The sequence below is a fragment of the Oncorhynchus keta genome, chromosome 3 (genome assembly GCF_023373465.1).
Source record: "Oncorhynchus keta strain PuntledgeMale-10-30-2019 chromosome 3, Oket_V2, whole genome shotgun sequence".
In the NCBI taxonomy this organism is placed as follows: domain Eukaryota; kingdom Metazoa; phylum Chordata; class Actinopteri; order Salmoniformes; family Salmonidae; genus Oncorhynchus; species Oncorhynchus keta.
The window spans coordinates 6,972,428-6,984,901 of NC_068423.1; the positions used below are offsets into that span (position 1 = coordinate 6,972,428).

At 42.4% G+C, this 12,474-nt stretch overlaps 1 protein-coding gene across 6 annotated transcripts in view; it reads right to left on the reverse strand.

Annotated features, from left to right (window-relative positions):
* The window catches only part of atp6v0a1b (ATPase H+ transporting V0 subunit a1b), a 37,255-nt gene that overhangs the window by 4,489 nt on the left and 20,292 nt on the right, over window positions 1–12,474 (reverse strand). For 3 of the 6 annotated variants that reach the window (XM_035747060.2, XM_035747048.2, XM_035747054.2), the window contains exons 14-21: window positions 11,740–11,830; window positions 11,471–11,589; window positions 11,076–11,292; window positions 10,864–10,971; window positions 10,086–10,283; window positions 8,818–8,835; window positions 7,129–7,246; window positions 6,590–6,761 (exon numbers count right to left, since the gene is read on the reverse strand). In XM_035747060.2, the coding sequence (XP_035602953.1) occupies window positions 6,590–6,761; window positions 7,129–7,246; window positions 8,818–8,835; window positions 10,086–10,283; window positions 10,864–10,971; window positions 11,076–11,292; window positions 11,471–11,589; window positions 11,740–11,830 (1,041 nt within the window). The remainder of the gene's footprint in view (window positions 1–6,589; window positions 6,762–7,128; window positions 7,247–8,817; window positions 8,836–10,085; window positions 10,284–10,863; window positions 10,972–11,075; window positions 11,293–11,470; window positions 11,590–11,739; window positions 11,831–12,474) is intronic. The other 3 variants (XM_035747069.2, XM_052487633.1, XM_052487620.1) reach the window with 3 other exon arrangements.

Here is a 12,474-nt window from a genome sequence, read left to right on the forward strand (position 1 = left end):
GACCTGTTTAAAGGTCTTGCTCACATCGGCTACCATCACACAGTCTTCCGCAACAGCTGGTGCTCTCATACATGCTTCAGTGTTGCTTGCCTCGAAGCGAGCATAAAAGGCATTTAGCTCGTCTGGTAGGCTCGTGTCACTGGGCAGCTCACGTCCCGGTTTCTCTTTGTAGTCCGAAATAGTTTTCAAGCCCTGCCACATCCGAGGAGTGTCAGGGCCGGTGTAGTAGGATTACATCTTAATCCTGTATTGATGCTCTGCCTGTTTGATGGTTCGTCTGAGGGCTTATAAACGTCCGGATTAGTGTCCCGCTCCTTGAAAGCGGCAGCTCGAGCCTTTTGCTCGAAGCGGATGTTGCCTGTAATCCATAGCTTTTGGTTGGGATATGCTTGTTTCGGTCACTGTGGGGACGACGTCGTCGATGCACTTATTGACGAAGCCGATGAGGTGGTATACTCCTCAATGACATTGGATGAATCCCGGAACATATTCCAGTCTGTGCTAGCAAAACAGTCCTGTAGCGTAGCATCCATGTCATCTGACCACTTCCGTATTGAGCGAGTCACTGCTACTTCCTGCTTTAGTTTTTGCTTGTAAGCAGGAAAACTTGGAGGATATAATTATGGTCAGATTTGCCATATGGGGGGCAAGGGAGAGCTTTGTAAGTGTCTCTGTGTGTGGAGGTAAGGTGGTGTAGAGTTTTTTCCCTCTGGTTGCACATGTGACATGCTGGTAGTAATCAGGTAAAACGGTTTTAAGTATTCCTGCATTGAAGTGCCCGGTCACTAGGACCAACACTTCTGGGTGAGCATTTTCTTGTTTGCTTATGGCCTTATACAGCTCGTTGAGTGCGGTCTTAGTGCCAGCATCGGTTTGTGGTGGTAAAAAGACGGCTACGAATAATATAGATGAGAACTCTCTTGATAGATAGTGTGGTCTACAGCTTATCATAAGGTACTCTACCTCAGGCGAGCAATACCTCTAGACTTCGTTAATATTAGACATCGCACATCAGCTGTTATTGACAAATAGACACACACCCTTCCCCCTCGTCTTACCAGACGTATCTTCTCTGTATCTTCGCTGTAGTCACTGCCAAAGGTGCGTCAACAAAGTACTGAGTAAAGTGTCTGAATACTTATGTAAATGTGAAAAACTGTTATTGCTTTGTCATTGTTGGGTATTGTGTGTAGATTAATGAGGGGAAAAAACGATTTAATCAATTTTAGAATAAGGCTGTAATGTAAAAAAATCTGGAAAAAGTGAAGGGGTCTGAATACATTTCGAATGCACTGTACATACACATACTGTACATGCAGTACACATTCAGTGCCTTCAGAAAGTATTCATACCCCTTGACTTTTTCCACATTTGTTGTGTTACAGACTGAATTTAAAACGTATTAAATTGAGATTCTGTGTCACTTACACACAATACCCCATAATGTCAAAGTGGAATTATGTTTTTAGAAATGTTTACAAATGAAAAATGAAAAGCTGAAATGTATTTAGTCAATATGTATTCAATTATTTTGTTATGGCAAGCCTAAATAAGTTGAGGAGTAAAAATGTACTTAAAAAGTCACACAATAAGTTGCATGGACTTAACTCTGTTTGCAATAATAGTGTTAACATGATTTTTAAATGACTACACCCCCTCTGTAGCCCACACATACAATTATCTGTAAGGTCCTTAAGTCGAGCAGTGAATTTTAAGCACAGATACCACCACAAAGATCAGGGAGATTTTTCTACAAGAGCAGACATTGATTATCCCTAAAACTCAAGGCCAAATATACACTGGAGTTGCTTACCAAGACGACATTGAATGATCCTGAGTAGCCTAGTTACAGTTTTGACTTAAATTGTCTTGAAAATCTATGGCAAATGGCAATGATCAACAACCAACTTGACAGAGCTTGACAAATGTTTTAAAGAATAATGGATAAATATTGCACAATCCAGGTATGCAAAGCTCTTAGAGACCCAGAAGGACTCACAGCTGTAATCTCTGCCAAAGGTAATTCTAACATGTTTTGACTCAGGGGTTTGAATACTTATCTTATCAAGATAGTGTTTTATATTCCACGAATTAACAAAAATATAGAACATTTTTCTTCCTCTTTGACATTGCAGAGTATTTTGTGGCGATCGTTGACAAAGATGTTACAATTAAATTCATTTTCATCCCACATTGTAACACAACAAAATGTGGAAAAAGTCAAGGGGTGTGAATACTGTACATAGACAGGTTTTGGGGGGGTGCGGGGGGCTGACACACTGGGTGCCCAGGGAGCTGTTGATGTGGGGAGTTAAGTGTTTTGCTCAAGGGCAGGCAGCATCTAGGATCTGATAACAGGATGTTGCCAGCTCTCACCTTCCAGTGGCTGTCTCACCTCTCGAACCGCTTGGTTACCTGCCGCCTAGGGGGCAACGTCCTGGAATGGAACGTCGTATCAGAGCGGTGGGTGACCAAATATGGCCAAAATAAGCGCAGCATCCAGAGGCAGACGACCTTCACGTCTTAACATTCCCGTCCTCATCTACACTGGAACTGGAACCCAACCAGATATTACAATGAAATTCATTATGAGAGATTACATTTATTCTCAAATAAGATCATCTTGGAGGTTTGTGGTATTTTTCATATGGCACCAGGACCAGAAACATCAATGGTGCATGCTTCGAATGATATGGGCTATGGACGTTATTGTCAGAATCATCGGAAAACCCAGACCAATGTGACGTACACTGACCACCTTTACATAGTGACTCTGGTCTCTGTGCACCCAAAAACTCATTTTTTATATCCTCCTCTGCTGAACAATTTAGAAGTTCACTTCAATGTTTACATGTTCAGTCAAGTTTTTACATTTTTCATTTATTTTTATGTTCAGTCAAGTTACCGAAAGCCAAGGTGAGAAACTTCAGAGTTAAACGAACAAAGTCAGGCTCTGGTATAGTCACTCTTTCTGGGCTGTGTCCCAAATGGCATCATATTCCTCATATAGTGCACAATTTCTTACCAAAGACCTATGGGCCCTGGTCATAAGTACTGTAGAGCACTATGTAGGGTATAGGGTGCCATTTGGAACGCAACCTGATGTCTTGATGCATTGAAAAAACAAAGAGTGGATTCCCAATTCCCGCTCCTCCTCTCCAGCTTCAGCTGACAGCCATACGAGGGAAGCACGGGAAGTGCCAAGGAATGTCCCACCGCCACAGCAAATATTTAGCTGTCAGAGTTGAGAGGGCCGCATTTAAAGGCCCAATGCAGTCAATGACTTGATTTTCCTGTGTTTTATTTACAGTATATTTCCACACTATGATGTTGGAATAATACTGTGAAATTGTGAAAATTATGATAATGCAATTTTAGTGTAAGAGCTGTTTGAAAAGACCGCCTGAAATTTCAACCTGTTTTAGTGGGATAGAGTTTTGGTCTGCCCGGTGACATCCCCAGGTAAATTAGTTAATAGACCAATAAAAAGAGAGTTCCAAACCTCTCTGCCAATAACAGATCGTTTTCAGTTTAATTTACAATATATATATATATATATATATATATATATATATATATATATATATATATATTCATCAGCTGTTGTACAATATGATACAAAACACAGAAAAACAAAACTTTTTCTGCACTGGGCCTTTAATATATTTAGCTGGGCCCTGGTCAAAAGTAGTGCACTATAGGAAATAGGTTGCCATTTTGAATGCACACATTACTTATGTGAGGTGGTCTACATAGCATTTCCCTGGAGGCCATTTTGAGGAGCTGATAGACTGACTGATGTTTGGGAGAGAGAGCGGTATGGCACTGCACCATTCCAACACTGACAGACGACAGTACAAAGGCAGGCAAGCAGGCGTAAGACATTAGGCTTATTTATACTGGCATCCAACAAAAACACACTCTCCTATACCTCATTTCACAACCATGAGGTAAGATGGTCATTAGTGCTTAATAGCAAGTGCCAGACGAGGAAGGTTTTAAGAAAATAAACCCAACTCTATACGTAACATGCCAAAAACCTTTACCTAAGAAAGATAGACCACTAACAAAGTAAAAAAGAATGATAGTGAGTTTTTTGTTTATTTAGTTTTCCAATTCTTAAAATTATCACCTCTCGCCTGTCTACCTACAGTATATGTCTATTTGGTTACACTGCGCAGAGCTATTTTTCCACATGACCTCGAGCACTGGAAAACTCAGGGGGAAAAGGACACTTTGGAGAAAGTGAAAAATGAAGTATCGCATGAAGACTGGACAGTTAGTCTGCATCCCAAATGGTACCCTATTCCCGACACATGGGCCTTGGTCAAAAGTAGTGGATTATGTAGGGAATAGGGTACCATTTGGGATGCAGCCAAGATAGACTGTGGGGGCTGTGAACTGGATCATCAGTCAGTGGCACACTCCCCTCTGCTAAGGCACTGGATTCACTCCGTGAGTCTTTACCCATCACATTCCACACTCCACCTCCGACCATGTGTGTTCTCCTGTGAGTTTACACGAAAACAGATGAGCAGATCCCAAGGGATCTGAACAGCATCAATTTGGAGGTTGCGCAGGGCCATGGATACGGTATACAGAGTCTGTCATTGTGTGTGTGTGTGTGTGTGTGTGTGTGTGTGTGTGGACTGTACACGTGTGTGTGTACACGTGTGTGTGTACACGTGTGTGTGTGTGTTCAATGTGTGTGTGTGTGAGTGTCTGTGAGCGTGTGTAATGTGTGTGTGTGGGTGTCTGTGAGCGTGTGTAATGTGTGTGTGTGTGTGTCTGTGAGCGTGTGTAATGTGTGGGTGTGGGTGTCTGTGAGCGTGTGTAATGTGTGTGTGTGTGTGGGTATCTGTGAGCGTGTGTAATGTGTGTGTCTGTGAGCGTGTGTAATGTGTGTGTGTGTTTGGGTGTCTGTGAGCGTGTGTAATTTGTGTGTGTGTAATGTGTGTGTGTGTCTGTGAGCGTGTGTAATGTGTGTGTGTGTAATGTGTGTGTGTCTGTGAGCGTGTGTAATGTGTGTGTGTCTGTGAGCGTGTGTAATGTGTGTGTGTCTGTGAGCGTGTGTAATGTGTGTGTGTGTAATGTGTGTGTGTGTGTGTGTGTCTGTGAGCGTGTGTAATTTGTGTGTGTGTGTGTAATGTGTGTGTGTGTGTGTGTGTGTCTGTGAGTGTGTGTAATGTGTGTGTATGCAGACATAGAGTGTCTTCAGAAAGTATTAACACATTTACTTAACACGTCACAAAATAAGTTGCATGGTTTCACTCTGTGGGCAATAATAGTGTTTAACATGATTTTTGAATGGCTACCTCATCTCTGCACACCACACCTATAAGTATCTGTAAAGTCCCTCAGTCGAGCAGTGAATTTCAAACACAGATTCGACCACAAAGACCAGGGAGCTTTTTGCAAAAGAGGGGCACCTATTAGTAGATGGGTAAAAAAAAGACAGACATTGAATATTCCTTTTGAGCATGGTGAAGTTATTAATTACACTTTGGATGGTGTATCAATACACCTAGTCACTACAAAGACACAGACGTCCTTCCTAACTCAGTTGCTGGAGAGGAAAGAAACCGCTCAGGGATTTCTCCATGAGGTCAAAGTTGACTTTAAAACAGTTACAGAGTTGAATGGCTGTGATAGGAGGAAACTGAGGATGGATCAACAACATTGTAGTTACTCCACAATTCTAACCAAAATGACTGAGTCAAAAGAAGGAAGCTTTTACAGAATAAAATATTCCTAAATATGCATCCTGTTTGCAACAAGGCACTAAAGTAATACTGCAAAAAAATGTGGCAAAGCAATTAACTTTTTGTCCTGAATACAAAGTGTTATGTTTGGGGAAAATCTAATAGGATACATTACTGAGTACCAATCTCCATATTTTCAAGCATAGTGGTGGCTGCATCATGTTATCAGTATGCTTGTAATCATTTAGGACTGGTGAGTGTTTCAGGATAAAAAATAAATGGAATGGAGTGAAGCACAGGCAAAATCCTAGAGGAAAACTTGGTTCAGTCTGCTTTCCACCAGACACTGGGAAATGAATGAACCTTTCAGAAGGACAATAACCTAAAACACAAGGCAAAATCTACACTGGAGTTGCTTACGAAGAAGACAGTGAATGTTCTTGAGTGGCTGAGTTACAGTTTTGATTTAAATCTACTTGAAAATCTGTGTCAAAACCTGAAGAAATTGTTGTCTCGCAATGATCAACAACCAATGTGACAGAGCTTGAAGAATTATGAAAATAATAATGTGCAGGTGTGGAAAGTTCTTAGGGACGCACCCAGAAAGACGCCACAAAGTATTGCTTCTACAAAGTATTGACTCAGGGGTGTGAATATTTCTGTATTTCATTTTCAATCAATTTGCTAAAATCTCTAAAAACAAGTTTTCACTTTGTCATTATGGGGTATTGTGTGTAGATGGGTGAGAGGGGGGAAACAAAACTATTTAATCAATTTTGAATTCAGGCTGTAACACAATCAAAAATGTGTAATAAGTGAAAGGGTAAGAATACTTTCTGAAGGCACTGTATGTGTAGTGTGTACGTACGCGCGTGTTTGGGACTCACCAGTGGAGACGGAGCGCGTGCAGGAAGGCGGACAGGCCTTCCATGATGAGCAGGATGCACACGGTGAGCATGGCGAAGGCCGCGAAGATGATTGACAGGCCGAAGAAGCCGCCTCCGCTCCTGGAGGATAGGCCCAGGTGCATCACCATCGTCCAAAGCACCTCCGACAGCTCTGTGGATAGAGAGAGAGAAAGAAAGAAAAACAGAAAGATAGAAAGGGGAAAGAGAGGTAGAAAGAGACAGACAGGAGATAGGGAGGTGAGAAGTGAGCGTTGTAAGGCGTTCATTCCACCAGTAGGTCGTTATCCACCAATTAGTGTCAACCCTCTTGCCATGTAGTATGTGCATGATTGAGTAAGTGAGAGATAGAAAAGAATCGTATTGCATGTGCACTATGCTTGTGTTATGAGTGTGTGCCTACTCGTTGTGTGTGCGCACGCGCATGTATTTCTAGGTGCACAGAGTACGTAGTTACATGCACGTGCACAGTATATTCACCTGTGTGTAGTGTGTGTGTGCAGTGTGTGGGTAACACTCACGTGCATGGGCCAGACTGAGGGCCCAGAGTCGCAGGTAGGAGGCAGTGTTGGAGATGCAGCCCAGGCAGTATTCTATGGTGTGGATGGCCTGGTGGACCGCCACATCTCCAAAGTCAAACTGCAGAGAGAGGAGGTGCTCATCAGGGATGTGTTCTAAGATCAATGCTCCTTCCATTGGAACAGCATGTACAGTAAGACCTACTGCCATTCCGATGGAAACTAGATGTCTACTATTAACAATGGTCATTCCACTGGAAGCTACACAGAAAAAAAAGGATTTGAAAGAGAGTAAAAAGGAAAGAAACAGGGAGGTACCACCTGAGCTTGTCTAATAAAAACACAGATTTTTGTTTTCCATTGCAAAAAGGTTTTGTTACAGTGTGCCCTGCTGAACATTACTCTGGCTGGTGCTGTTCAAATTCACTTTACAGTTGACTGTAAGTATGCTGTAATTCCATACTGAGTGAATTGTACCTCAAGAGGTTGCTTTATCTAATCTATCCACAACTACCGGTAATGTGGCTTTCTTCCCTTGCGTATGAGATGTGAAAAACATGAGAATCAAAATCATTCAGTTTAGCTTGGCAAGGGCAAGGCTTCCTTTTTCCATCCCTCTCTTTTGTCCTTCGATTCGCTCACAGTTCACGGAAAAGCCAGCGCTGGCTCTCATTGTTCTACTTGAAAAGGGCTTCCAACGTGATTCGCTAAGAAAAACAACACTACTGCACAGTACATGTTGCAATGGCAAATGTAAGAAGCTGAATAGCTCGGATATTGGTTTTCATCCAACCTCCAGATATCAACAGCAAAACATTACAGCAACAATAAAATCATGCCTTTTTGATATCTCAATGCACATTGGTGGGGATGGATGGACTGAGGATTGGTGAGAAAGGAGATGCAGAGAAAAAGAAAAAGTGAGCAATCAGATGGTATGGCTAAATGTTAGTTAATGAAAGGGAATCCAATCAAAACTGGTTTTTGATAGACTTGCCTTGCTACACACACACACACACACACGCATACACACACACGCATACACACACGCATACACACACACACACACACACACACACACACACACACACACACACACACACACACACACGCACACACACGCATACACACACGCATACACACACGCATACACACACACACACACACACACACACACACACACACACACACACACACACACACGCTGTCCCGCCACCCACCACCCGCCAACCCCTCTTTACCCTACTGCTACTCTCTGTTCATCATATATGCATAGTCACTTTAACCATATCTACATGTACATACTACCTCAATCCGCCTGATGAACCGGTGTCTGTATGTAGCCTTGCCTCACTTTTATAGCCTCACTACTGTATGTAGCCTCGCTACTGTTTTTCACTGTCTTTTTACTGTTGTTTTTATTTCTTTACTTACCTACTGTTCACCTAATACCTTTTTTGCACTATTGGTTAGAGCCTGTAAGTAAGCACTTCACTGTAAGTGCTACACCTGTTGTACTCGGCGCACGTGACAAATAAACTTTGATTTGATTTGATTCACACACATGTCATTCTTGGGTGGTTGACAGAGAGTGGGTAGGTAGGCAGGTTGGGTAAACAGACAGGGCGCAGAATACTGTCATTGGGGACAGGCAGACGCACAGCATGCCGGGATGCACGGCCTGGCTCTTACCGGTTCCTCCTCTGCATGCTTGAAAGTAAGCAGAGGTCAAAGGTTAGTGGCAGGGTTCAGGAAGCAATTTGTTATATGACTACCGTGATGGCAAAAGATGATCACAAAAGAAATGAATAGCATGCATTACATAACGTTCTATGGCTCTTTGCGACAACATAATAACAGTTTTAGTTAATCCAGCATTTTGCTAAATGTTTAAACTTTCAGAAGAGGTGCCAGAGAATGTCTGGTTGGACTTCCAGTGAATGATTACTTTAAAAGATGCTCCCAACAACCCACAATGAAATTATGTCATCTTGGACACAGTACATGATCACATTTCATAGTAGTCGTAGTTTGTATTACAAAACAAGCCAGCAATTGTTTTGTAAACATACAAACCTCTTCATAAGAAATCATCAAAGTATACTCTTATTGGACTATCAAATACACTTTCTCTGTAAAAACAAACCTCTTACCAGGATATATAATGTAACATTAGGCCTACATGAAAAACCCCAGAACCTCTGACTCAGAAACAATATTTTCCAAATTCCATTCCCTGATGCAATGACTCACTGAGGCTGGTTCTCATGCAAAATCACCTCACTGTTTACTTTTCTGAACCCACTGTGAAACAGAAAATCCATTTCTTATCTCTTCCATTCCACCCCCCTGCCCTCACTTGTACCCCCCCCACCTTCACTCAATAACACACAGAAAGAAGCGCTGCTATTTGAAACACACATCTAAGAGGAAGACGATGTAACGAAGCTACGTAGTGAGGGTACATTAATGGGTTTTATGTAGCTGCGACAGGTTATAGCAAGTCATTGCTGCTGCATAAGGAATAGGGTGAGGCAGTACGTGCTGTAGTCTAGAAAGATACCACAAATTCCGTACAAAGGTCCACAGACTCATTCCTTTAAAGGGTTTCAAATGGTTTGAGAGAAAGATCCAGAGGAAGAGCTATACTGTAGCTATGAACGAGAGTTCTTAAACGATGTGATAAAGAACGGGATGATTTCAAATGAGAGAGGGGAACGAAGTGCTTTCTAATGAGAAAGAGATACAACGTTTGAAAGGGAGAAAGAAAAGCCATAATACATGTTTTAGAATGGCAGAAGGAAGAAAGGTCCGAAGTGGGAAGATATTCGATTCTATTCTAAGCTGAGAGAAAATCAGATGATAGATATTTTTTTGGAATGAACTTTCAGTCTGAAATGATGGTACTTCATAGCCAAAATGTCAGAAAGGTACGTAGTCAGTTAAACCCCTTGGCTCACCTCGTCTCCGTCCTCAGAGTGCTGTGAGAGCGCGTCGTGGTCCATGATACCAGCTTCGTCCTCCGTGGGCCCGTTGCCCACCCGCACCCCTCCGAATTTCTGTGTGCCCTGTTGGGTGAGTCCGGTTGATGAGGACACGCCTGTTTGCTCTAAAGATTGCTCTAGATTCTCTGCAGGGCATTCTTCCCTCTTCTGTGACTAGATACAAAAGCCACAAGATCTGTGTCTGGCTTAAAGCACGCCTTGGGGTGTTATGTTTGCGTTTGGCACTTAGGGGGGCACCCAACAAGCAGATTGATATAAAAAAAAAATATGTCAAATATATGTAAAATACATGTAAAAATGTTAATCATGTATGCAAAATACATGTAAAATATATGGAAAAAAAGACAAATATTTAAAATTATGGGGAATATTGTACAAATTGGAGACTTGTTAGGTGCCACTAATATGCCAAACAAGCAAAGCTAGCCCTGTGTTAATCAAATAACAAAATAAATATTTTTTACATGCAGCTAAATTATTTCTAATCTCTTTGTAATCTTTTATCAAAATATAGCAAAGTAAATATACTTGTTTTACTTCACAGATTTTCCAAGGCATGCTTTAAGCATCATTGTATGGCAAAACACAACCAAGCACAACATTACAGAAATACAACATACAGTCCATAGAAACGAAAGGCCACGGAAAAAGCGAAAGAAAACGACAACAGGTTCTCAAAAACAGGTAATCAACTAGAGTCGTAAAGGATAAAGGTTAGATCTGATGAACATACCAGGTGCTTTTTCCACAGGTGCTGGCGCCGAAGCACCAAAGTTTTCACTATCAGCATACAGGGAACACATGCAAGGGCAATCAGCACCAAAACAATCTGGATCCCCATCTATAGATTCAAAACAGAGAGAACGTTAACAGACAACATTTTGGGGACATGGAGCCTTATCAGCGACAGAGGCATGGAGGGAGGGAAGGGTCCCCCGGTCACACCTGTCCCCGGTAGAGAGGCTTATTGGTGACGTCGCCGTAGTTGAAGAGACACATGTTGATGAAGGCAATGAGGAGGCTGGGCGCGTCCTTGGAGGTGAAAGCGTCGTAGGCCGTCCACTTGTAGAAGACCAGGATGATGAGGTAGCCGAACAGGCTGGCCATGAAGACAATCTCAGGGATGAAGCCCAGGAAGATGTTCAGGGGCTTCTTGAAGTACCTGGCCCACAGTAAGAGAACAGAAGATATGAGAAGAGGAGAAGAGAATAACATTATTGACCATTACCATTTGTCTTTGGCGCTTCGGTTTACAGGTAAAAGGTCAAAACGGACATCCAGACCACCTACAGCATTAAACAGAGGGGTACGTACAGGTGGTTAAACAGAGGGGTACGTACAGGTGGTTGAACAGGCTGAGAGAGACGCCAAACATCATGTGGATCACTCCCAGGATCACAGACATCTTCATCTTGAAGGAGTTAAGGAAGGTCAACTTGTTGGTGGCAATGTTCCAGATCTGAAGATCACAAAGAAGAGGCGTAGATTCAGAGCTCTCATTGTCGAGATGACTCCCGGTAAGTGCAGACAGATAGACAGACACAGAGAGACAGAGGGATGGACAATATAACAGTTCAGACAGACCGACTGACTGGGCAGACAGACTTACCGGGTCTATGCCCAGTGGATAGGGGCCATTGAAGACACCCGGCACGGCTGGGTCCAGCTGCAGCACCTTATTTTCATTGAGAGTTTCAAACCTAGATATATTATAGACAATTGAAGTGAACAATTTGCAGAGCGTTGCTATCATTGACAGACAGTATACATAAGGGGGTTTCTAGTATGCATTGCTGGAAAGTGCACCAATATTAGATTTTTAAAAGCCTGGTATAATAAATGAAGTGCCCTGTAATATACCCCAGATGGAACATTCAATAAATCAGATTTTGTATATAAATAAATAAAGACTTGCTAAATGTCCCTCTGTACACTCACTGTGACTTCTCTGAAGATTTTAAACTCTAAAAGTCGAAGCCGTTGGGGGTACTAAGCTGACATATGGATTTTTTAAAAGATGGTCATACTATGGATCATTTAGCAATTTGATTTGGAATTTTAAGACCCCTTTAGGTATTAAAAATATATATATTAAAAAACAATTTGATGTTCTTCCAATGTGGTGTAGCGGTCTAAAGCACTGCTTCACCGTGCTAGAGGAGTCACTACAGACTTGGGTTTGATCCCAAGACGTATCACAACCGGCTGTGACCGGGAGTCCCACAGGGAGGAGCACAATTGGCCCAGCATCGTCCAGGTTAGGAGATGGTTTGGCCGGGAGGGCTTTTCTTGGCTCATTGCGCTCTAGCGACTCCTTGTGGCGGGCCGGGCGCCTGCAGGCTGA